Raw genomic sequence first — 27,033 nt, 5'->3', positions numbered from 1 at the left:
GCCTTCCTGTCCGTGATGTCCTTGAGGACTAAGGACGTTTTGTTCATGTCGCTTCCCTAGTGCCGGTATCTTGGCAACTGGCTAACGCTGCTTGAATGGACAACTAACTTAGAAACCAATGAAGAGCCATATTTTATACCCCATCCCACCCCCAAAACCAAACCAAAAAACCAAGTAGAACAACACAAAACAAAGTCAGGACACTCTTCTGCTTCTTTTCTGTTACGCTTAAAATGATCATGTTGGTGTTTCCTAAGTATCCCCCACACACCAAAAAACAATTTTTTTTTAAGTTTTTGCTGCTTCTTAAGCACGAGGTAGTCTATTAGTTGTCAAAGGTTTTTATGTTCTGTAATCTCGAAATGGCTGTTCATTTAGCGATCAAAGATCTATGGGAAGATAATTGCTTGGAATGAAGTCCGAGGCTTCCTTCGAAGGCTGGTTTGCTCTGGTGGGTCTGTGTGTGTGGCTTTGGCGAGAAGCCTTACAAAAGGGCTCAGAGATTCAGGGAACGCACTTGACCTGGTTGAAAACTCTCCTTGGAAGCCGGAGCGCTCTCCTCACCTGCCTGAGCGAGAACGCGTTCAGCGCCGTCTCAGACGGTGCTTCCGCCTGTTCCAAATGCCGGGCCAGCCCGACTTTGAGATGCTGACGTGGTCTGTCCGAAGGCCTGGCCTGGAACCTCCAGGCCAATCTATATTCATTTTTTCTGGGCGTATTCCTCTGCTTCCCACCAGGAAAGTGAACAAGCGGTGAGAATGTGTTCGATTAAGAAAATGTTTCAATGTGTGCCATGGTGTGAAGTTCAACCGAAACTTCCCAAGTAGGCAACATAGGGTGTTGGAGACCCCGACAGGTCGGTGACAGGTGCGACGCGGTCACGGACGTTCACACACTGCCACATGGCTGACCCCAAGCTCGTTTGGGACAACGCAAAAGTGGAGGCTTACTCTGTTCCGAGGTTCTCTTGGTCTCTAACAAAAACCAGTAATTGTAGTTTTTTCCCTAGAAACCACGATGTTAATAATGAGAAGAGATGCGGGTCGGGGCATAAGTACATACACTAAACAATTATTTTTTTCCATGCTTTCGGCAGTCATTGAAAAGTATTTTCTACAATTTTAGCAAATAACAGTTTTCATGGATCTTCTCCAGCTAGTCTTTATAGTTGCTGACAGCATCTTAGTTTTTAACCCTTTTTAAAAAAAGATTTTATTTATTTATTTGACAGGCAGAGATCACAAGTAGGCAGAGAGGCAGGCAGAGAGAGAGAGGGAAGCAGGCTCCCCGCTGAGCAGAGAGCCCGATGCGGGGCTCGATCCCAGGACTCTGGATCATAACTTGAGCCGAAAGCAGAGGCTTTAACCCACTGAGCCACGCAGGCGCCCCAGTTTTTGACTCTTTAAGTCGGGTTTTGAAAATAAATGAGTAAGTTGTTACCAATTTTAACATCTATTTATGACTATCAACTATTACACTGACTTTTCTTTCATATTTTTCCCCTCCACGTCCTGTACGTTACACATACTTTGCTCATTGGAATCACTAGCTAGAGATAAGTTCCAATGGAACTTGCTTTTTAATTTTGGCTTGGTGTCTATGATAGTGTTACCTTATCTTCCAGACAAAAACTTGAATGTCTGAAGACCAAAGTGTTCCCCAAGTGCAAGGCATAATGATTATAATGAGGATATTATTTCATACTTTCTCTGATTTATGCTGTAATCATAAAAGTATTTTCCACTTTCCACAAACTGCTTCTCTTTGCAATATGCCTAATATTCACTTTCCATAAAATTAAGTTGATATATCATTTCATATTGCTGATATCAAAATAGACTTTCCCCTCCTTCTTTCTTTGAATATCTGTTGAGTGTCTCCTGGGGAGCTCAGAGAGACCTATTTGCCTATAGAAGAAACAGAATCCTGCCTTAAACGCCCCCTCCCCTGCAGCCCCACGGGCTCCAGTCCAGCACTGGATTTACTCTGTATCCAGTAAATATTTGTCAATCTGGACTTGACGTTATAAATCATTTCATCATTTATTTCCGTGCTCAGCGGTAAGGAGTGCCCATCTATTGGTAGAATACTCTTACTTTCCAAGTTCTGAGTCCTACCCACCCCTGACCTCAAGGGAAGGAACAATCTATTTCAATCTATTCATTTCTTCATTCACACAAAAATTATGTAAGGGGAAAAGGAAAAGCAGAAGGAAGGGGGAAAAGTCAGGATACTCTTCTGCTTCTTATCTGTTATGCTTAAAATTAATCATGCAAATGTTTACTAAATTTGCCTCGAGGGATGAACTGAGAAAAAGATCGTAAGGCTGTCTAGCAGTGTCTGCTAAGGGGGATGCGCAATATTTATTAGAATGTGATGTACTAAAACCAGAGGATCTCACTCCTTTATTGCTTTATGACCGCCGTCCTCTGTTTTCTTCTTGACTCTTTTTCGTCTCAGGAACGGTCTGGGTGCACCTTTATACACACGCGTCTATGTGTCCGACGGTTCCGCGCTTCGTTACCCAGGGACGAGCCCATGAGCAATTAAGTCCGACGTTTTCCTCAAATCTCTTCTATGGTCTGAGAGACGCCTCAGGGAAGGGACAGAGGAACTCCTACCTCAACGGATGATGATCTTTATCTCCATCAGTGACCCACAATTTGGTTACTGGTGCAATGAGAAATGAAGAAATTAGCACACTTGTATGACTGTCATTTCACAGTCACTCAAATCAGAACTGGAATGCCACAAAAACAACTCCCTGTTCGCCCAGAGAAAAAAAAAGAAAGAAAGTAAAGGGGAAATTCAGATTAGTCACAGAGAAGTTCCCCCGCCTGCCTGCAGAAGCTGCGGTGTTAAAACTGAGAGAGTGCGTTGTGCCCTCTCAATCGCCTCTTCTCTCGGCCCTGGGACCTCTGTGCGTTTTCTCCCTGATAAGCTTTGTTCCCTTCATCTCCTTCCTTGTGGAGAAGAGGTCAGTCTCCCTCAGGCTCCCCTTTGCCACAGTTTTCCTCTTCCTCGCATCCAAACCGTGAAGATGGAAGGGGTCCAGCCCCTGGACGAGAATGTGGGAAACGCACCAGGGCGAAGACTCCAGAAGAACAAGCTATTGCTGGTGGCAGCCGTGATCCAGGGGCTGGGGCTGCTCCTGTGTTTCACCTACATCTGCCTGCACTTCTACGCTTCCCAGGTAAGACGGAAGCTCCCCGGGCGCCTTCCCCGTCCAGCTCATGCTGAGGCAGCTCCAGCAAGCTCCAGGAACTTGGAAATCATCTGGTGCCCAAACTGGTCATCGCCCCCCAGCCTGCCCCTCAGAAACTGGAGAGTGTGGTCAAACACCCTCCTGTCTCTCCTTTCCTCCCTTCTTTTCAGGAGGGGCAGAGGTGGGGCACAGGAGAGGTAGGTAGGGCAAGGGCATTGCTTCTGGTTTCTTCTCCTCCTTCTCCTTGCCATGCAGGAAATCTGGTATTGCTTTATGAGCTCTCACTCTGAAACCTGGAATCACTGATAGATGTGCTTTAGCCAGATTCTGCTACTAAGCATCTGATCAGGGAATTTATGAAAAAGGAAATAAGAGAGGGACCTGTTCCACTTTCCCACTGTATTCATAAACCCCACAGGCGATTTGCTGCTGGAAGAATGCCGAAGGCACCGGTACTAAGTCCTTTCAATAGCTCATCTATGGGTTCTAAGGCCAGAGAGGTGTGTGTTCACATGTGTGTCTGCATATGGCCAAAGAGCTGCCCTGATAACTTAATCAGAGATTTTTTTTTTTTCACTCTCTCTCTGCCAGTCACAACTTATAGACACCACTTTGCCTTTTTCCACTTTTTCCAGTACGTTCTCCCACTTAATGAAGATGTTCTTTCTCTTTTTCCTTCTCTTTGTTCTGGTTCTTTCTACATTTTTTTTTCTTATTTACTTGTTCATATCTACAAACATTTTTTGGTCTTTAAGGATGTTTCAGCTGCAGGAGATTCCACTGAAGAGAAAATAAATGTAGAGTCTTCCCACATTCCCTTGGTGGGGCCAGTCTGAGAGGTCGTTTCCTTGGCAGGTCATTTTAGGTTACAAAAGTCTCTCTCTGGTAAAGGTGAGACAAGGGGAACTTGAATCTCTGATAGCCGTGTCAGAGACCGGGTACCTCAAACGAGACCAGGAGAAGATAAGCAGAGTCCTAACCAATGCCTGGGCTTGTCTTTGTCTACAGGAAGTCGGGGTTTTTGGTGCACGGAGGCTGGTGGGAGTGTGGTTGTGTTCAGTGTACCGCGCAGAGGGCTCATGTTCCTAAATTCCAAACGTGTAGCTGGTGTCGTGTCAGGTCTGCAGACCCGTGAGCACAACAACGCGCCAGTGCTCTCTTGGTCTTGTCACCTGCCTCCTGCCCTGTGCAGAGCCCCTTGGATGAAACGAGCGTAGGCGACTGGGGGAGGGGTGGGCAGAGGAGTAACGTGTCCATGGCAGGATGCCCAAGACAGAGACCGGAATTAGGCTTTTCTGAGAAGAAAACAAAGAGAACGACCCAAAATAGAACAGCTGAGTGCGTTCACCAGGTCTGGGAGCCCTGAGCACGTTTTTTCAAACAACCACAGTGTACATATTTCCTCACACTGTGGGGTGACAGAAAGACAGGGCCGATGACCCAGTCAAGACTCAACAGTTGCCCTTGGGGCTCCGAGCAGGACAGAGGAAAAGGTGGAACAGAGAAGCAGCGGGTGGCGGGTCCGCCCGAGACTGTGAGCACCTAATTGATGCTGAGAAGGAGAGAAGTCCTTTCTGGCAAGTCACCCAGGGACTCTGTGACAAAGCCTGGAGGGAAAGCTGACTGCGGGCTTCCAGGATGCTAGAATTCACTGAGCCCATCTCTGGGAGAGGATCAGCCTTCTCTGGTCCTGGCGCAGAAATGGAAGCAAAGAAACAGGAGGTATGTTAGATCCACTTGCTCAAGAAATGTGCTCTCATATATTCGGGGTACAAAATTTGGGGGACACAGATATTTGAAATTCTTCACCGCACATCACCTTTAATGTTTTTTCTTATTTCTTCGCTAGACTGTCATAGCTAACGTCATTTATTGTACTGTTGTAGGACCCAGGGCAGCACAATGGGGCCTTACGTGTCATCTCATGAGGTCTGTCGGGGGGAGGCCAGCATAGACGGGTCATGTGTGTTCGCCCTGGAGTTTGATCAAATGGGATGCTGGGGGCAGTTTGTGTGTGGGGGCGAGGGGTGCAGTGTAGCTGATAGAAAGGGGACCTAGACTGGTAGCCTTCCTAAACTCAGTGATAAGATTGGAATTTTGGTTGAAGGAAGGGGTAGTTGGTGATATAAATCCAATGTCTATTTTACAAAACATAATATTCCAGTGATGTGTCTGAGGGGTGAAACTGAGCTTAAATGCTGATCATTTGTCCAGCTGGATCTCTTTTATTGTAGGAAAATGTATTCGGAGAATAATCATCATTTTTCCTAATTTCCCAGATTTAACTTTTAGCTTTATAAAATAACTGCCTCCATATAGGGCTCTGTAAAACAAACAAGAAACAACAATACAGATGTAGCTTTTAAAGATTTTTTCTTTATTTATCTGATAGAGATCACAAGTAGGCAGAGAGGCAGGCAGAGAGAGAGGGAGAAGCAGGTTCCCCGCTGAGCAGAGAGCCCGATGCGGGGCTCGATCCCAGGACCCTGGGATCATGACCTGAGCCGAAGGCAGAGGCTTAACCCACTGAGCCACCCAGGTGCCCCCAGATGTAGCTTTTAAACTGCATTTGACAGTGGACTTTCCCTTCAATGAAGTTTATTTAGTAAACTTTGTTTTCTCACAACTCTGCTAAGTTGTATTGACTTATGTGAAAAGCAGAAGTCTTCGTTTTTGAGATACTAGAAAAAAGATAGGTCTTACCCTCTCCTCCTTGTAACTTCCCTCTTTGGGCCTTGATTTACTCATTTTAACACAAGGCAGTTGGATCACATGATCAGAAAGAACTCTCCCAGCTCAATATGCAGTGAGTATGTAGTTTATATATATAAATTTGTAGAACGGTTATGAGAATTTGAGAAATATAAAATATAAGTAAATAGACCTTTGTGTCTAAGCTTATGAATTTCCTGCTTCTTAAGAAGGGACTGGAGCACAAGTATTTGTAATCTGTACCTACTTATATACCACACGCTTCTCTGCATCACCTGTTCTGGGCTAGGGAAATGTCTTATTTTGAAAGGGGAAAGAAGTGTCTGTCCTAGAAGTATATTGAGGATACAAGTTATAAAACCAAGTGTTTCTTTCACCAGAACCAATACACACTGGATATTTACTGGGACTGCCATTAAAGTACGAGGCTCCCAGCTGGACCTGTATTGTCAGCTGGGAACAATGGCAGAAAAGAGCTGACCTATAATATGCAAAGCTTTTGTAAATTATATCCACATGGGGCTCAGTCGGTTAAGCTTCTGCCTGCAGCTCAGGCTATGATCCCAGGGTCCTGGGATTGAGCCTCGTGTTGGGCTCCCTGCTAGGTGGAGAGTCTGCTTCTCTCTCTCCACACACCCCCCACCCCTGCTTGCTCTCTCTCTTGCTATCTCTCTCTCCTAAATAAACAAATAAAATCTTAAAAAAAGAAAAAGAAAAAAAAATTATATCTGCGTGCCTCAGGGCTTTTGATGCTTTCCCAAGGTTTGTACCACCTTTAACATAGCACTTAATATATGTGAGGGCTTTTGGCGATAATTCTTTAGCAAATCCCACAGTGAAAGGTTTATACTCTTACCACTTTAACTGCTGGAAAGAACAGAGTGGGGGTAGTTGGAGAGTGAGTGATCTCTTCTGTACCAGTGATGCCCAGAATTAGAATTCATAGTTTTCCAACCAAGTTTCAGGCAGTAACTTGATTTTTTTATTCGCATCAATTAGGAAGAAAAAGAGGTGTTTTTGTCTGAAGAAATCTTGTCTCAGATTAGCTCAGTTTAAATGCATCCCCATGTAAACGAACACATTTTTTAGAAATTCTTTTTTTAAATGACAGACATGCAAATAAGTGATTTCCAATACATCTGAGTTTTTCATGAGCAATTCTGTGAGAGTGAAAAAGAAACGTCTGAAGTGTTGAACTAAACTTGTCATTAATTATTTTCAGGTCCTCAGGGGGAAGTACTAATAAAAAACCCAAGAGAATCTTTGGATTTTTGAGCAGGCATCGGACATAGTCTATTTACAGATAAAACCCCAGAAACTCGGAGACGGTAGAAGCTGGGGGAGCAGGTAGTGCTTCAGCTAATACTAGAAGGAGGAGTGGAAAGTCTTTCAATGGACAAGACAGGTGGTGGCCTCGGACAGGGGCAGAAGGCTTCCCCGGTAGAACCGCAATTTGTTCAGAGTGGTTGAAGTTGAGTGTTCATAGGGGAAAGTGGCAAAAGGTGAGGCTGAAAACCTAGGCGGGGACAGATCACAAAAGGTCTTGTGACTCATGCTAAAGAGCACACTTCCCTCTACTCTATGCAAAAGAGAATGCAGGACAAATTACTAAAATTGTTGCTTCTCCAAATTTCGCTTCTCTCGTGTGGTCTACCTATTGGCAAGTGAGAGAGTGAGTCACATCTCTTGCAGCACTAGGGGGCACCACAGTAAAACGAACCATTCTCGGCTTTCCCGTTTTCTGCAAGAGCGCCTGCTCGTTTCCTGAGGGCTTCGGATTACCGGATTAGAAAGTTTTTCTCAGGAACCAAGTGCTGATCCACGTGTGAGAGAATGAACACTTGGGGGGGGGGGGCCACGGGGCCCGAAGTTCACTATTTACACAGCGATCCATGACCAATGTCGGTACATGTCCTGACCCATGTACTCAAAATAGGACAGAGTAATGTGGCCGGAGACCAGGCTGGAAAATGCCACATATGTTTACGGATATAGAAACATACACACACACACACACACACACACACACAGGAGGCTTGGGAAGTGAGCAAAGGGGTCTCAGTATAGCCCCAGGAGTGTAGTGTCCCAGGTCCTCTGCTGTGATCTCAGCCCCTAGCTACAAGCGCGGGGTAGACCCAGCCTTGCCCAGGGCCGCTCACCCTGCCCTTCCAATTCGACGACTTCTCAGAGCAATTACTCTCGTGCCCTTTACTCTTAGAGAAACCGCAGTTTTCCAGCCTTTTCAGGGATTCTTTACTCATGGAAAACGAATGTTAGACTGGAGGTAGCTAGGTTAGGGGAAGCATGTACGATGTTTTTACGTTATATTTCGTGAGTTAAAGGAAACAAGAGAAGTACGGAGTAGAGAGGTTGTTCCCGAGTCACAGGTGAAGCTTGTGGTCCTGGCTTCCTAGAGCTGTGTGTTGTCTGAAGTCCCCACACTTCTGCTAGCCATACTTTTTCAAGTGAAAGAATGAAAACACTTCCTTATAGGACAAGACAAAACCTCTCAAACTTCTGAAGGAGCTGTTGGGGTAAAGACAACAGTGTGCTGGGCCAGGAACCAGAGGACTTGTCCAGTCCGGCCTTCCAACTCCCTGACCCGGGGAAAATTCTGTGACATTCGCAGACTGTCCATTTAGTCGTTTCCAAAGCTGGCACTTGGCTTGCGTGAGGAGCGAGTGCTGTGGTATCGAGCTCTGCAAATGCCGAGACTACGATGATTCCTGGACCCGCTTCGTAGCCAGAGGAAGGACCACTAGAATGTCACTCTGTGGCACTTCTACACCTGGACAAACACCCCGTAACTCAAACCTCAGAAACCGTATCATAGTCAAGGTTGACCTTAACTTCACGAAGCTTGACTTTGCTACTGAAATTTATACGATTAAAAACAAACAAACGAATCCTTGTAATAATTCTAGCATTTTTGAACGCAGATTTCTAAGAGTTCATGACTGCGTGAGAGAGGAAAGGAAGGACGCAGGGGAGAACTTCTGAAGGTGCGCGGGGTTACTAGCGTTAGTGGCCGACAGGGGTCCACAGACCTAACTTACACACTTAGAACATGGCCTATTCCATCCCCCCAGGCCCCCCCCCCATCTGATGTATTTCATCCAATTCTCCAATGACTTGGTTGCCAAAATGGGTAGAAAATTATGTCTAGAAAAGGCATGTTGTCTTGTTCACAATACTGAAAACACTGGGGAGCTGATTAGCGTAATTAAAAATTATTTTTCTGGGGCACCTGGATGGCTCAGTGGGTTAAGCCTCTGCCTTCGGCTCAGGTCATGATCTCGGGGTCCTGGGATCGAGCCCCACATCGGGCTCTCTGCTTGGCGGGGAGTCTGCTTCTCCCTCTCTCTCTGCTTTCCTTTCTGCCTATCTGTGATCTCTATCAAATAAATAAATAAAATCTTTAAAAAAATTATTTTTCCTTTCAGCAGACCCATTCTAAAATGTACCTTAGGTGGGTTGTAAATTTGTAGAAATCAGTCTAGCTTTGCTAACATGTAAATGCTACTGAAGAACACACTCTGACAGAAAAATAACCGAACACTCAAGCCTACTGCTCACAGCACTAATGTAATAAGTGCCTGTGGATAGAAAACCATTGCCCAAGCGTTGCCCTGTATCTGTGGAGAAGGGAGGGTCCTGTGTGTAGACCACGGACCCTCAGGGCTGGGCTTCTCTGTAGCTAGAGCTAGGGCACAGGCCTAGAGAACCACAGAAACCATCAAAGATCTGGATGAAAACGACAATATCACAAAACACAAGCAAGCAGCACGGCCGACAGTCATTGAGGGCAAACATAAAAACCTGTTGGGTTATAAAGTAAGTTGTAAAACACATTTTATAGTTCAGTGATACAAAATATATTTTGAGTTACTTGTGTGTTGGGTGCCTAATGTTTTCAGCTTCCAACGCCCTGAAAGGTCGTAACTTGACCTTGTATCTGATGAAGACTGGGAACTCAAAGCTCTTTTGGGGGGAGAACAGAGGGGTGTCACTCCTGCTGTTACTTGCAATAACAGCCCCTTGTCTTGCAGATTTTCCCCCTACTTTTGTCCTCTCTAATTCATTATAACTTTGGAGGAAGTTAGGTGTTCAGTTTTGCAATGAGGAAATCTGAGGCATGAGAGACTTCCCTAGGCTTATGTAGAAAAGTCAGGGTTAGAAATTAAGACTGGAGGGGCAGGGCGCCTGGGTGGCTCAGTGGGTTTAGCATCTGCCTTTGGCTCAGGTCATGATCTCAGGGTCCTGGGGTTGAGCCCCACATTCGAGTCCCTCCGCATCTAGCTCCCTGCTCAGTGGGGAGTCTGCTTTTCCTTCTGCATCTGCCTCTCTACCTGCTTGTGTTTGCTCTCTCTCTCTCAAACAAATAAATAAAATCTAAAAAAAAAAAAAAAAATTAAGACTAGGTCTGAATTCTAGTCCTGGTCATGACTCCATGACCCTAAGCTTTAAATATTTTGTCTGCCTGTTTTAAAATTTGTTTCCTTTTCTGACATCAGTAGTTTTTGAAGAAAAATTAAGGGAAGTATTTACAACCTGGTATCGAGGAAGAAGATTCTTTTTCAGAGGAGAGTTAAATCTACTTATGCAGATGTTGGTAACATGATCAATGAAGCTTTCCAGTCACGTAATAGCTTACAGGTTATTTTTATAAGTTGGAGTATTGCATATGTGGTCTATTCATAGACAAGAAAGAGGACCTCAATTTGGGCACTAACTCATTATTTCTCTGAGCCTTATTTTCTCTCTTTCATTGCTATTTTTTTTTTAAATAATGAGATTCAACTGCATAATCTCCCTGCACCTTTCTAGTCCATCACACTCTGAATTGAATACTTACTTTAATGTGAAAGTGTGATTTGTTCACTATTTCAAATACCTATTCCACAATGGATTTGTTTTTTAGGGTGGCCATAGTAAATTACCATCACCTAGGTGTCTTAACAGAAATTTGTTCTCTCACAGTCCTGGAGGGTAGAAGTCCAAAATCACAGTGCTGGCAGGGCCACTCTCCCTGTGCAGGCTCTCGAGAAGACTCCCTCCTTGGCTCTTTCCAGCTTCCAGTGGCTCCTAGCGGTCGCTGGTGTTTCTCCGCTTATAGGTGCGTGACCCCAAGCTCTGCCTCCCTTTTTGCCTGATCATCTCCTTGTGTGTATCACGGTGTCCTCTCTTCTTGCTTGAAGGACACCAGTCATACTGAATTTAGGGTCCGCCCGAATCTAGTTGGCCTCATGTTAACTTAATTAACTACATCTGTGAAGACCCTATTTCCAAATGGAGTCACTTTCTGAGGTGCCAGGTGGACACGAACGCGGGGCACTTGTTCAACTCATTATGAACTACTTCTTCGCTTACTTATTTAGCAATATCTGCGGAGGGACGCTTACCTGTCAGACACAGAGGAAGCGGTGGTTTGCAACATATGGTCTTCCTCGCCCTCCCAGATTTTCCGACACAGCGGGGAAACAAGAGGGTTAAAGAAGCAGTCGCACCGTGTGTGAGAAGCACTGGATAGCCAAGTGGGGTACAGTAAGAAATTTCACTAAGAGGTTTCAGAGAAAGTTATCTACCTGCTTCGATACCTGGTTTCTTGACGGCGATTACAAAGCAAGCATACTTTTCTTTTGCCTTAGGTGCTTTGTTTCTCTACCACTTATTTGCAGAAAGTCTTTCATTTTCTTTTTTAAAAATTTTTTGAGTGTAGTTGGCCCACAATGTTACATTCATTTAGGTGTACCACATAGTGATTCGACTTCTCTATACATTTGCTAGGCTCACCACCCGTCCCCAAACAATGTGACTACAGTGTCACTGACTACCTTCCCTATGCTGGGCCTTTTAGTCCACTGACTTATTCATTCCGTAACTGAAAGCCGGTCCTCCTACTCCCCTTCACCCATTTTTCCCAGCCCCCTACATCCATCAGCTTGTTCTCTGGATTCATCGCTCTGATTCTGCTTGTGTTTATTCATTTTTTTTTTTTTTTAGATTCCACATATGGTGTTTGTCTTTCTCTGCCCAACTTATTTCACTTAGTGTAGTACTCTCTAGGTGTATCCACGTCCTTTTGTTTAAAAGATTTTATTTATTTATTTGAAAGGGAGAGAGAGAAAAAACACAGAGGGAGAGTGAGACAGAGAAGCAGACTCCCCCGTGAGAAGAGAGCCCGAGGTGGGGCTCAATTCCAGGACCTGGAGATCAGGACCTGAGCTGAAGGCAGACTAAGCCACACAGGGGTCCCAGATTTCATCTTTTTTATGGTGACATAATATTCCACTATCTACATCTATGCCAATGCTTGTGATTCTATCTATTATCTATCCATCCATCTACCTATCTTCATACCAGATCTTAGAAAGGCTTTAATTTAAAATTTCATTGTCACTGTCACCACCATCATCATCACACTGATGAATGTTACCAGCCACCAATCTCAGTTTGCACCAGAATACAGGTTGAGGATCATTTAGGTTCATGCAACTGAGGCTAAGAGCTTCACTGCACAGACAGCACTAGAGGTATTTTTGTTTGTTCACTAACCATCAGAGGGAGCCACTTGGGGAGGAGGCCTGTTGTTTTTATTATAGTAGAAGGATTTACAGTGTTGAGAAGATCTTCTGTTCAAAAGGTCTTCTTATCACCCAGTCTCTTGGGATTTCTCTTTTGAATGTTGTGATTGGCCTGCTCTGGGACATGAAGTGTCTGTAGGCACTGCGTGGTCCGTCCATGGTGTGAAGAAGTACTTTTTATTCTACACCGTTCATTCTACCAGTTTAACTGAGGTTGGACATCAAGATGAGGAAATTAGAAACTGAGGAAGGGAAAGGACTTGTTCTGGCTTAAGACAAGACCCAGGTGTTCCTATTCCCAGATCAATGCCTTATCTGCTCTACTAGGTTGCCCTCCCAAAGCTTTTTGTACAGCAAGTGAGAAGGGGAATGAGTGACTTCAAATAGAGATTGATTGTAATAATTTTGCAACTCCCTTTGTGAATAGGGCCATTTCCAAAAAACCCTGAGCAATGTAGAGTTGGCTAGAGCCTGTGTCCGATATTACATGATTATGGAGTCTCATGCTAAAGTCTGGGCATTGTCTAAGGGGATAAGTTCCACCTTAGCTCAGCAAACATTTATTGATAAGTCATTATGTCTGAGGCATGGTAAGACTTATGAAAATGCAGCTGCGGGGCGCCTGGGTGGCTCAGTGGTTTAGGCCTCTGCCTTCGGCTCAGGTCATGATCTCAGGGTCCTGGGATCGAGCCCCGCATCGGGCTCTCTGCTCAGCGGGGAGCCTGTTTCCCCCTCTCTCTCTGCCTGCCTCTCTGCCTACTTGTGATCTCTGTCTGTCCAATAAATAAATAAAAATCTTAAAAAAAAAAAAAGGAAAAAACAAAAAGAAAATGCAGCTGGTACATTGTAATGGACCCTTCCAGCTGCTTAGAGACTAAGCTGCTAACAAGGATATTATAGTGGAGACTTCACTCAGTCACTGTGGTGAGGAAGGGAGCTCTTGGAAAGGAGCTGGCAGACCCTCTGTCAGTGTACTCTAAGGACTTTCCAGTGTGGAAAGGGAAGCCCAGATACAAGGAAATCTTTCCCTTGAGGACATAAAGAACTGGTCGCATTAGGTCAATCAGATCATTGTGAAAGTGTGCTCAGGTCACATGGATGCTTTTGCTTTTTCATTTGGTTGTTGACCTGAATACCTAGATTCCTCTCAGGAATTTGTTAATTGCTAAGCATTCAGGACCCCGAAACCACAGTTTCTGTTCTCTGAGATAGAAAGGAGAGGGTTAGTAAGTGCCTCTTGGAGGGATATCCATTACTAAGCAAACCTGACAGGACGAGTGGAGGGGGTTACAGAGAGCAGGCTACATTTAGAGCCCGGAATGGGCTGTGTAGGAGAGACAGATCATAGCACAAAGGTGCCCGCGGCCACGGGAATGCCGAAAGAGAGAGTTTGGATGACAATTAAAATGGCTTTTCTTTGTGTTCATTAAAGCACAAAAGCCTATTCAAAGAAGTTTTCAAAGTCACACATTTTCCTCTTTAAAAAATATGCCTTTTGGAATAAGTTTTTCTGCACGGAGAAGCCTCTTTGGCCAAAGAACCAGATTTTGCCCATTCTTCTCATTTTTTCCCCCTCTGAGTGACAGAGGTGGGCCCCTGGCAAGGCGGCTGTTTCTCTGAGGACACAGAAGTGCAGGGCGCGGTCCGCCTGCCCAGCCTGCTGGGAGGAGTGAAGTGCCCAAACGCCCCTATTTCCGGAGGCTCCCTGCTGCGTACCCTGACAGCTCGCGGGGTTCTACTCTCAAGATCTCGGGAGCCTCTTCTCTCCACTGAAGGTTGGGAACGGGCGGCTCACATCCCCGTGGAGGCGGCGTGGTGAGCTGGGGAGTCCCGTTCAGAGGTCTGTGTCCCCGCCGCGCCCCGCGGGATGCGGGACCCAGGGGGAAGGGCAAGGCCCGCGGCGCACGCAGAGCTTCCTGCCTCCACCTCTGATGAGCGTCATTCCCTCCGGCCGCAGACGCCCCTCTCAAGGACAACTGCCAAATGAGTACAGAGTTGGCGGCCTCATGCCACATCCCAGTGAGTCAGAGTTAGAAACTCACACTCCGAAGCTGAGCTCTTTAAATAAGCGTCACCTTTTTGGGAGCATGGCACACAGTGCCGGGGAAGCTCCAGACACCCGACATATCCCCACCATGTGTTCGGCAAGTCAGTACGCAAGATGCTAAGAGAGTCCAGGAAAGGTCCAAATTCTGGCTCTTCTTTGCAGCACCTGCTTGCTGCCTACTTTATACTTACTCACGGGCCCCTGCTCCTCGCCAGGACAATTGTACCTAATCAGAGCTGAGCTAAAAGTTTTGCCAACCTGTACTATGCAGAAGCCTTGTAGAATTGGCTGAAGAGCTTTTTTTTTTTCCCCCTGAAGAACCTCTGGATATTTTGAGATATATCTGAATATTTTAACAACTATTTAAAACCTAATATGTTAGTCTTGATCAATACTGATGATGAAAATAATTCCAATTAATCTTGGACCATCAGACATTATTTTCATAAGGTTTCTCTCTCTCTCTCTAAGATGGTATAGGATAAGAGAAGGGTTATTATCAGGAACTTGGAGTTCAACCAAACTCAAGTTAAAACCTGTTTATTCGTGAGCAAGTTCTTAACAGCATTGATTCTCATTTTCCTATCTGCAAAACATGGGTAATTATTATTCATACTTACGAAGATTATTTTGCACAGCGAATGAGGTAATGAATCTGAGAAAGAATAACCTAGTGCACGGCATGTTGAATTTTTATTTTTTCTTGAATGCCAAGAATGGTCGCATTCCTAGACCTTCCTTCCACAGAATCTCTTTTGCTTCTCTGGTTCCTTTTCCTCTTTCAGGGCCCCTGTCATGTCTTTCCTCCTTGAGCTGCCAAAGCCTGCAGTGATTTTTTCTTTTCTTTTCTTTTTTTTTTGTTCTCTGGAACCTTACGGGATATACTGTCTATTGACCATTAGTTAAGGTTTCATGTAGAGGAAGGGTTTTGTTTCCTCAACTGGCATATAAGTTTGTTAAAATACGAACTGTCTGTTCTCTTCCTCTCTGTGCCCAGAGTTGACTCTAATGCCTGCCGTACAATAGATACTCTGTAATTGCCGATGCTGTGTCAAACCACCAAATAATATGGCAATCAGATTATTCAATCAATTACTGAATAATTCAGTAGAAAAAACATTTCTTGTTTGCAGCAAGGAGATGATTTCTTTTATACTCATGCTTCCGAGACCAGTTCATTCGAACACCAGGATTGGACTTTCTCGGATGCACTGGCCCTACACTCACCTTTGAGAATGACGTGGGCTCTTCAGATTTTCCAGATTAAAGAATCTTTATTCTACAGCTTGTTCTTATGTGGAAGCTCTCTGGGACCTTTGATATTTTCCCATTTCTTTTAGTATTTGGAGAGGATCTGAGGATTTTGCTTTTCAAGATATTAAAAAGACCATGTTTATTTGCATGTGGGTAAAATAAGTATCTCTGATTGTTTTCTGGTAATCTTTCTCATGAAGCCCAGATCCTTTTCTTTGGGCTACAGAGAGCCAGAGAGCGAACATTTCAGGGACGTTGGTAGTCTTTATTCAGTATTTTATTAATTCCTTGATTCTGTCGTCATACATGAGGCTTGACTGATGTTGCACAGAATAAATTAAGAATGTGATATGGATCTTGTCTTCCATGTGCACCCAGGAATAATAGCTGACACCTGTCAACTCCTTTCACTGTTCCAGGCCACATACTGAAGACTCACAAAACATGAGCTTATGCAGTCTTCACAACAATGCTCTAAGATATAGATCTTACCATTTCCACTCTGAAAATCAGCAAGGTGGTACTGTTTACTAGGGTCACACACTTAAATAGTCTTGTAGAGCAGATGAGACTTCTATCCAGTGTAGAATGGAAGTCAGTAGAGTGTTTTTATTTTATTTCATTTTTTAAATTTTAGGATTCACTCTTGGTGTTGTACATTTTATGGCTTTTAACAATTGAATAATGGCATGTACCCACCATTACAGCATCACAAAGAATAGTCTCACTGCTCTGAAACTTTTTTACTCTACGTATTCATCTCTCCCTTCCCCCTAACTCCTAGAAATTACTGATCTGTAGCTGTCTCTGTGGTTTTGTCTTTTTCAGAATGTTTAATGCGTAGAATCATACAGTATGTAGCCCCTTCAGATTGGCTTCTTTTACTTAGTCATATGTATTTAAGATTCTTCCACCTTGGGACACCTGGGTGGCTCAGTGGGTTGAGCCTCTGCCTTCGGCTCAGGTCATGATCCCACAGTCCTGGGATCGAGCCCTGCATCGGGCTCTCTGCTCAGCGGGGAGCCTGCTTCCCCCTCTCTCTCTGCCTGCCTCTCTGCCTACTTGTGATCTCTGTCTGTCAAATAAATAAATAAAATCTTAAAAAGAAAAAAAAGGATACCTCCACCTCTTTTCATGGTTTGATGGGCTTATTTCTTTTTAGCGCTGAATGACAGCGCAGTGGCTGGACGGATCACAGTGTGTTTACCCATTCGCTTACTGAAGAACATCTTAGATGCTTCCAAGTTTTAACAATAATGAACAAAACTGCTATAAACATCCATGTGAAGATAGTGACTTTTAAACACTTGCTATGGAGGCGCAGAAGCTAAAAATCAGGGATCTGATTTAGGCTTTGAAGGTGGTGATCTTTTGATGAGTAGATGCGGCTGGAGGGCCATTCTTGGCAGAGAGAATGAGGAAAGCGAGTATTTTTCAAAGGCTTTTGCCAGACTAACTGTTGGGGGCGTTCACGTGTTATCTTACTTAAACTTTACAGTCATCTGAAATAGTCCAATAGTAATATTATGCCTTATTTTCACAGAGCTAAAAACTAATGATCAGAACTAGTATATAATGCTTCCAGACTGTTTTTCTGGAGCAGAAAGGTGCCCAGCATGGCACTGTGAGGCTCTCCTCCAGAAGGGAGTGGGTCCATGCCCTGCCAGATACTTTAGGATTTGTTGTTTTGAATCTCAACCACTAGCTGGAGATAAAATACAGGAGAACTGTGACCCTGGGCGTGTTGATGGCTGGGCACAGACAAGTTGAGGGCAGGGATCTAACGAAAACTGGGACACAGAAGAGATTGTTCATTTTTCCATGAGGGCCTCCTGAACAGCGAAGCTATGAGTTTCCCTCCCTGGGGCGAGAGGGTGGGGTAATGCCATTTTCCACACCCCTTCCCCTAGCACGGCATGAAACACAGCACCTCCAGTAGAAGCTGGAGTTACTTACACCAAACCTTGCCCCTCTGCACCTCATGGGGCATCTTTATTAGGGCAGGTCTGTGAGCCAGCACAGTGGACCTCTCCATCAGAAGACCAACACAGGCCCCCTATATGGACCAAGTCTCCTGATCACGGAATACTCCAAAGCATCAGCTTCAGTTAATGGATATAGGCAACATGCTAAACGGAAAAAATATGCAGGCAAGAATACTTTATTTAGCAAGGTTGTCATTCAGAATAGAAGGAGATATAGTCTCTAAGACAATAAAGAACTAAGGAGTTTGTGAACAGTAAACAGTTCTGCAAGAAATACTAAAGGGAGCAAGAGAGACCAAAAGCAACAAAGACTGGAAAGGAACAGATACAATCTATAGGAATAGTGATTTTACAGGTAATACAATGGCACTAAATTCATATCAATAATTACTCTGAATGTAAATGGACTCAATGTTTTAATCAACAGACATAAGGTATCAGAATGGATTAAAAAAAAAAAAAGACCCATCAATATGCTGCTTAAAAGAGACTAATTTTAGACCCCAAAACACCTCCAGATTGAAAGTGATGGGGTGGAGAACCATCTATCATGCTAATGGACATCAAAAGAAAGCTGGACTAACCATACTTATACCAGACAAACTAGATTTTAAACCAAAGATCGTCATAAGAGATGAAGAAGGGCATTATATCATAATAAAGGGGTCTATGCAACAAGAATATCTAATAATTGTAAGTACTTATGTCCCCAAATTGGGAGCAGCCAAATATATAAATCAATTAATAACAAACTTAAAGAAACTAATTGATAATAATACAATAATAGCAGGGGACTTTCATGTCCCACTTACAGCTATGGACAGATCATCTGAGCAGAAGCTCAACAAGAAAACAATAGCTTTGAATGATACAGTGGATTAGATGGACATAACACTTAAAGAAGAATTAATACCTAATCTTTGAAGCTGTTCCCAAAAACAGAAAGGGAAGGAAAACTTCCAAACTCATCCTAGGAAGCCAGGACATTTCTCCAAAGAAGGCATACAAATGGTTAACAGATACATGATACCACCTCACACCTGAATGGTTAAAATTAACAACTCAGGAGAAAGGGGAACTCTTGCAAAGCTGGTGGGAATGCAAACTGGTACAGCCACCCTGGAAAACAGCATAGAGGTTCCTCAGAAAGTTAAAAATAGAGCTACCCTATGACCCAGCAATTGTGCTACTAGGTATTTATCCCAAAGATACAAATGTAGTGAACAAAGGGGCACCTGCATCCCAGTGTTTATAACAACAATGTCCAAAATAGCCAAACTGTGGAAAGAGCCAATGTCTATAGACAGATGAATTAAGAAGATATGGTTTGTACAATGGACTATTACTCAGCCATCAAAAAGAATGAAATCTTGCCATTTGCAAGAACATGGGTAGAATTAGAGTATATGATGCCACACGAAATAAGTCCGTCAGAGAAAGACAAGTATCACATGATTTCACTCATATGTGGAGTTTAAGGAACCAAACAGGTGAACATGGGGGAAGGGAAGAAAAAAAAAAAACAAGCAGGGAGAGGGAGGCAAACCATAAAAGACTCATAATTAGAGAGAACAAACTGAGCATTTCTGGAGGGGTGGTAGGTGGTAACTTGAATTAAAAAAAAAAAAAAAAGATTGTGCATAGTACTGTTTTGTATCAAAGAGAAAGAAAGAGAGAGAGAAAGAAAAGAATATATAAAGTTTCCAAATGCACAAAGCTAGGCAAGTCACAATTTCAACTGAGTCTGACTCCTAAGTCTGTGATCTCTGCCTCATCCTACCCGGCTCAGCAAAAAGATGACAGAAAACAGCTGGTGAGAGCCTAAGACACAGACAGGATATGTGTGGCTCTAAAGCTTGACAAGGAGGTAGGAGCCAGGCCACGGCAGGTCTGGAACTGGGCACTGTGGAGGGGTTTCAGGGCAGTGGGGTAGTGAGTGTGAAGTAATCAAATATGGAGGCTGAAGGAAAAAGTTGTGGAAGGGCAGGGAGCAAGAGAAAGGAAGGGTTGCCTTATTTTATTTCACAACATTGCCTGGATTTGATGGTACTGATGTCATGAGAGGCTTCTGAGAATCCATAAACGTCTAATGCTGGGCAAGCTTCAGGAGAGGGAACAGGAAGGCTGAGTCTGGAGTTCTGTTAGATCTACCCCAGAGAGGAAGTCACGTGCACTTTCCTTCCTCCCTCTCAGCGTTGCGGTCTCAGAGAATGTCCTCTTGATGACTACCGACCCTGCTCCACCAGGGTACTTCAAAACATTCAGAAATGTCTTTGATTTGCAGGGACCTTTTCGAGATTTTGCAGAGTCAGTCAAATTAAATCATGAGGACTTTTAGATCTGAGAGCTAGATGTAAGTTTGGATGAAGAGGCTTCCTGCTTTCTTCTTTTATTACAATTGACCTAGAATTACAAGTTTTAAAAGCCAAATCTTGGACAGTTAATGCTGGAAGGGATGCCTGGAAATTTCTGAAAATGAAAAAACTGACTTCTAGGGAAGTTATGAAATTTGCCCAAGATGCCTGTGAACCAGCCTGGCCGACTTTAGCACTGAAGTTGCCGTGTGCTGAGCCCTGTGCTCGGTGTGCTATTCCACACACTGCTTCCGACTTTCATTACGTGGCCACTCGTGCTGGGCCCAACCAGCTGGAGAGGAGTGGGGGGCATGTATCTACCCAGGGGATTATGGTGATAGTGTAATATGCCCTTTGAGAGGCTCTCTTCCAGAACATTGCCTTAGGCACGACGGACCCAGATTCCAGCATCGCAAACAGTTCACGGAGGGGACAGAACCGTACCCCCTCGAGCTCTCGTGTCGTCCCAAGTCAACACCTCTCTCCATGGGCTCACCACTGAATTTAAATGGCCTCTGGGGTTCACCCCCTGGCAGGCTCAGAAAGGCTCTCTCTTCTTCCTAGGCTGCCTGCTGTTTCAGCTTGGTAAGGTTTGTGATTTGACTTAGAAGGGCAGTAGGGGATTCCTCTTCTGTGTGGGCAGCGCCGGTGGAATCCGCTTGGCTGCAGCCACTGTGCGCCAGGAGAGTGGGAAGCTGGGGTTCCACACCCCAGGGTATGAAAACAAATCCCTCCCCGTACCTTTGATCACAATGTCTTGCCAAAAATAACCTGTGAGGAGAGATGTTCTTGGCAGGAGTAATAGGTGGTGCTTTTTGGTTTTGGTTTTGGTTTTAATTTCCTTTTTTCGTGGGTAACACAGTGTATGGTGAAAAATTTTAAAAATGTGAAAAAGTAGATCATGAAAAGTAAGCATCCTCCCACTTCTGACCTCAGGCTTCCAATTCCACTTCCCAGAGGCAACATTTATGAGCTGTCTTGTGGGTATTCCTTCAGATATAGTCAAGGCCCACACATGCATTATTAATATTTTTTAACATGAATGGTGATATACTTTATGTATGATTCTGCCTTTATTTCCACTTCATGTATTTTGGAATTTGCTCCCTATGGAACTGCTTTGTTCTTTTAGCCGTTAGATTACTGGAGATATCTGACCTATCAGCTTTCTTTAGTACTTTACTTCTCTCTTGCTGCTGAGCACCCACTTGGTTCAAGTTAGGTTTTTCAAGTCATTAAACAGAAGAGGAGGAGACATTAGAAATATATGCACTCATTGGGGCGCCTGGGTAGCTCAGTGGGTTAGAGCCTCTGCCTTTGGCTCCGGTCGTGATCCCAGGTTCCTGGGATCGAGCCCCGCATCAGGCTCTCTGCTCAGCGGGGAGCCTGCTTCCTCCTCCTCTCTCTCTCTGCCTACTTGTGATCTCTACCTGTCGAATAAATAAATAAAATCTTTAAAAAAAAAAAAAGAAATATATGCACTCAAATCTACTGAACTCTGCATGATTAGACCAGTTCCTATTGCCCGTATGACCTGAAAATACAACAGTCTTACTCCCAGGTTGCAGCGAAAGAACAAGCAGCCAGGAAGCTTCCGGAATTCACTCCCGGTACACTCTGTGGTCTTGTGGCCATGATGGATTGATTGGTCACAGCCTTGCTCATGAGGGGATCTCTATGACTGAATGGATTTCTCAAGATGACTATTAAATGCTCCATTATCCAAAATGGGAAAATGGGGCTCGGAGAGCCAAAACAGTATACCAGAGAAGAGTCTGGCAGAGGTGGACACAGATCTTAGATACTTGCATGACAGAGCAGAATATTCTTAATTTACCTGAGGAGATGTTATAGAAAATAAGGGGGCGGTAGAAAGTCTGAGTCTAATCTTCGTAGAAAACACGCCATGTCTTCTCAAGTCATTCCTCTACAGTCCTGCATTTTTGCTTAATAGAATATGACTTGTCAATTTCATTTGTTTGCTTTTTCCCCTAAATAGATATCCTTTTTCCTCCTTCAGGTGCCACCTCAGTATCCTCCAATTCAAAGTATCAGAGTACAATTTACCAGTAAGTATTGTTTAACTGATTCATGTTTTTAAAAGAATCTTCCTTCTAGTCTCTTAATTTCTTCCAAAAACAGAATCTCTCCTTACCCTTTGGGAAGCACAAAATCCTGCAATTGTTAGAGCCTGCGTGCCGTTTTCATTAGGTACATAAAGGTGTATAGAGAAGACAAGAGAGTAATTAGTTACCAGAGATGTGGTTGTCACTGTATTGATCACGTTATGTGCCTCTCTCTTACCCCTTCCAGGAACCCTCTGAGTAGGAATTATTCTCATTTTTCAGGAAAGAAAACTAAGGCTTCACTTCTTACAAGGCTGTCTGACCGTATGACACATTATTTCCCACTAAATCAATTACAGGACAAGATTTTGTCTTAAGGAGAGTGGGGGGCAGGCGTGTCTTGGACATGAAGACAAGGTGATCTTCTAACTACCAGGAGAGCATTATTTGGATCCACGATTAATATTAGGACAATCACCAGTAGTTTCTATATGGATATTCATTTATTTATTACATTCTTCTGAGTCTGAAGGGAAGTGTATCTTGCCTTCCACTAGCAACCCTCATTTTCAATTCAACTTAATCCCCCCGGGGCCTGGTGCAAAGTAGAATTAAATGAATTATGTCCAGTAGTGGAGACCTGTTCTTTCCTATCACTAAGGGTCATGGGCAAAAATGGGGAATCCGAGATGTGGTTGCTTGGCCATTCAGGATGATATTGTGAGGTAGAAATAAAAGAAATTTAGTCTTTTTGCTTTGCGCTTGGAATGGCCCCATAAAAGCTACCAAAGCCTCCTTTACCCCCATGTTTTCCCCCCTGTGGTGGCAACTCTTCCCAAGTCATTTGCCAGGAAAAACTAGCAATAATATAAAATGGAGAAGCAGGTCTGTGTTCCTGAGCTCTTTCTCTGGCATCTTACTGAGCAGAACTGAGCCCACAGACATTCTGTGCATAATGCTTACTAAACTTAAGTGACTGCTGGCAAAGGCCAGTCATCCAGTCCCAAGGCATATGAAAAATTTGCATTTCACGGTCAGGTGGAGAGAGGTTAGAGAAGCGGTAACAAGCTTTGTGTGAGGTGGTGTGCAGGATCTGGGCAAGGGGCCTCTTGCTACCCTTTGCCCTAGTCTATCTGTTGAAAAAGAAAAGAAGCACCGAAATGACCAGCCCTTCCTGGTTTTGTGAAAAATCGGGGAAACCTCGGAGTTCCATTTCCCGGCCCTGGTCTGTCGTGCCTACGGCCGGTTGCTGTGAACTCTCTGTTTCTGAATCCTACCCGTACCTGAAACTCTCTGGGCCACTAGTATTATCAGCTGTGCCTTGTCTTCCATTCCACAGCAGAAGCAGGCTCCACCCCTCACTCAGAAACACAATGCTCTCTTTCTTACTTTCCTTTCAAAACCTCTCCCTATCACCATCTCAAGCTTGTAGATGGATTAGAAGGTTGCCCAGTGCTGAGCTAAGGAATCTTTTTTTTTTCCTTCTTGCCCTCCCCTCCTTAGGGTGTGAGAATGAGAAAGGTTGCATCATCACATCCCCAAACAACGAAGAAACCATGAAGGTGCAAGATAATTCGATCATTATCAACTGCGACGGGTTTTACCTCATCTCCCTGAAGGGCTACTTCTCCGAGGAGCTCAGCCTCAGCCTTTATTACCGGAAGGGTCGGAAACCTCTGTTCTCTCTGAGCAAGGTCACATCTGTTGACTCCATTGGAGTGGCTTACCTGGCTTTCAAGGACAAAGTCTACTTTAACGTGACCACTCACAGTACCTCCTACAAAGACATTCAGGTGAATGGTGGGGAATTGATTCTCATTCATCAAAATCCTGGTGGATTCTGTGCCTACTGAGGACCCAAGGGCTGCTCCTGAGCCGGACACCAGCACGAACAACGAACTGGGGTTGGACAGGACTTTGATTCTTCCTTGGGAGTGAAGTCCTAGCTTAGCCCCTATATATGGCCACACGGGATGTGACCAGAATCAAATCCCCCAACTCAGGGATATTTAAAACTTATTTTTATGTACCAATTAACTTTATTTATCCTTATGTCTTCTAAATCACCTACCCCTCGTCCCTTATGGTTGCTTCAAGCCTACTAGGTGCCTCTACAAGAGTGAAAAAATAGGTGCCTCTTCCTCAAGGCACATTATATCTACTGGTCAGGAAACTGTCATAATAAACTTTCTTTATTGAAAAAGACACTTGACTACCATTTGCTGGAAATTTGACACTGGCTTTGTGAAAATGAAGAGGACCCAGGAAGGGGCTCTGAATTGGCCAAAGGTGGTGTGGACTAACGGTTGGCAGCCAAAACGGTCTCTCCAAGATGAAATTAGTTGCGGTTTGTGTAGTGTCTAATACCTCTCCCATTTGTTGGAGTTCAAATGGAAAATCATCTTGAGAACAGCTGGCAGGACTTGAAGACAACCAGCTGAGAAATACTCTGCTCTGGGCTTTTTCTTTTTTCCTTGCCACTTTGCTTGCTTTCTCTGCCTCCACTGTTCTTAATAGAAATTTCCCTTCAAAGAATCATCCTGGTGATGTGATGCTGTGAAAAATCTGATCACTGACTTCAGGAAAACTGAGGGAGAGTTTTCTAAACTGGGAGAGTGAGATAATTTATTGTTGAGGGTTATCTTTATGGCATGGGAGAGCAGTGAAACTGGACGGCTCGGGGTAAAAATCAGTAAGAATTTTGGTGGTCTGGAATTTTGGTTCTTTGCTACCGCCAGCCAAACCAACACACATGCATTTTCCTGCTTATACTGAGATACACACTCAGCCCTATTTCGTGTACGTGTATACTGCGTTGCTAGCTTCAAAAATGAAGCAGTTCTATTCTTGCATGCAACTTTATGTCAAGATACTCAAGTTATTATAGTATATGAAAACAGTGATATCTGTAATATTGCATATGATCTAATACTGATAATTGAGACTAGAATGACCAATAATCAGCAATACCAATAAGAAATGATCCCTTTATTTTTAGTTTAAATATCCCTCTTGATGCCTCAGGCTTATGGCACTGTGAACAAATTTCCAGACGATTTGTAAGTTCTCAAATTTTTGATGGCAGCAAATGGTTTCCTCCCATTTTAAACAGACTGCATAACATGACATAGACTCTGGATGATTCTGTGTCATCAAAGGTATTGTACTGTGCTGCAGTACAGTGATATTTCCAGGATCTCCAGAAAGGGAGAAGACAGTTTGCCCCATACTAAATGGTCTCAATTGCATTTGGATTTTTTCCTATCTATTTAACACAGTTTTCCATCCCCTCTTAAGTTTTATTTATGAGAGAAACTGCATATGGTAAGAGCAACCGAGCTCTGAGTGGCTGTCCAGGTGCTTTCATAACCGTAGTCACGGTCACGATCATAATCACAGGTAAACATCAGCGGAGGGTCTGCTGTGGGCCAGGCATTGGGCGAAATGCTGTACATGAATTGTTCTGAGCAAGATATTCTGTGATATTTGTCTTGACGACTCAGAGGATTGAAGTGTGTGAGTGTGTGTGTGTGTATTTGTTATTCACTATGGTTTTGGAAAGATGAAGCTACTCAGAAGATGGTAACTAATAAGTAAATGTTTATGACTATAGATAATATTTAAGAAAATATATATTTACTTTTTAAAGGTTGGAATTTCTAACTATATTTCTCCTGAACATTCATTCCAGTCCTGGGATAGATGTTCTGTGGGTTGTGCTGTCAGGGTCCTTCCCGACAGACGCCCACTCCCTTTAGGTACACGTGGTTTGCCCTTCCCATGGGGCCTCTTTTGGCCATGCAGGGATTTTTCTGTCATGCACCAACTTTACTGCCCGCCCCCAACTCGAACCCATCAAAATACGCAGGTTGCCTTTCAGTCATTTCTCCAGAAAGATAATCAAACCTTCTCTCCGCATGGCGAAGTTTTATGGAAGGAGAACGGAGTGAGAAGTCAGGAGATTGAAAATCTAATTTGATTCAGTCTCTAATGAGCTAAGTGACCTCGGACAAGTAATTTCCCATTTTTGGATCCTGCTTTCCTCTCTTGTTAAGTGACTATCTTGGAATCTTGTGCTCACAGCGCCAACCGTGAATGTTCGTACTAAATGTCTAGGTACTGGTTGCCGTGAGTCAAGATGTCCAGGCTTCTCTCACCCTGTGTGGAATTTTATTTTCTGAAACATTTTCCCTCAGCCTTCTTGACCACTCCTTCAAGAGCAGTTCCAACTGTTACCTAGTACCTTTCTATTTAGAAGCTGGCATAAGGGATTCTAATCTTGATCCAAATCATAATTTGTTCTTAAGCATACTGGGCAGGTCCCCTATTTTAAGTCGTAATGTTGTAGTTAGTGCTTCTCTGGCTCTCAGGAAGTATTAATATTGATATTAATAATATAGCTAATAATAATATTGTTATTTACATGGAAACAAATAAAGATTTCAGAATTCACTACTAGTTCAAATGCTAGAGTTTTTATTTATCCTCTCTTCTTTTCTTGTTCTTTTTTTTTTTTTTTAAAGATTTATTTATTTTTAGGGGCACCTGGGTGGATCAGTGGGTTAAGCCTCTGCCTTCGGCTCAGGTCATGATCTCAGGGTCCTGATATGGAGCCCCGCATAGGGCTCTCTGCTCAGTGGGGAGCCTGCTTCCCCCCTCTCTCTCTGCCTCCTTGTGATCTCTCTCTCTGTCAAATAAATAAATAAAATCTTTTTAAAAAGATTGATTTATTTTTAGAGAAAAAGAGTGAACGAGCGGGGGATAGGGAGTGGGGGGGAAAGGGCAGAGAGAGAAAATCTCAAGCAGACTCCCCATGGAGCTCAGAG

General features: G+C 43.9%; 1 protein-coding gene across 2 annotated transcripts; it reads left to right on the top strand.

Annotated features, from left to right (window-relative positions):
• Positions 1-2,825: 2,825 nt before the first annotated feature.
• TNFSF4 (TNF superfamily member 4) lies at positions 2,826-26,672 on the top strand. 2 transcript variants are annotated; one of them, XM_004756714.3, is made up of 3 exons: positions 2,826-3,193; positions 22,162-22,210; positions 23,711-26,672. In XM_004756714.3, the coding sequence occupies exons 1-3, from the start codon at positions 3,041-3,043 to the stop codon at positions 24,058-24,060; spliced, it is 552 nt and encodes a 183-aa protein (XP_004756771.3). In that variant the 5' UTR covers positions 2,826-3,040; the 3' UTR covers positions 24,061-26,672. The 2 variants fall into 2 exon arrangements, with proteins under 2 accessions (XP_004756771.3, XP_004756772.1); XM_004756715.3 differs by lacking the exon at positions 2,826-3,193 and adding an exon at positions 4,285-4,927 and having other exon boundaries at positions 23,711-26,670.
• Positions 26,673-27,033: the final 361 nt, after the last annotated feature.

This window comes from Mustela putorius, unplaced genomic scaffold (genome assembly GCF_011764305.1).
Source record: "Mustela putorius furo isolate JIRA1106 unplaced genomic scaffold, ASM1176430v1.1 tig00000785_pilon_pilon_pilon, whole genome shotgun sequence".
NCBI lineage: Eukaryota > Metazoa > Chordata > Mammalia > Carnivora > Mustelidae > Mustela > Mustela putorius.
This window is presented reverse-complemented; position numbering and strand designations above follow the sequence as displayed.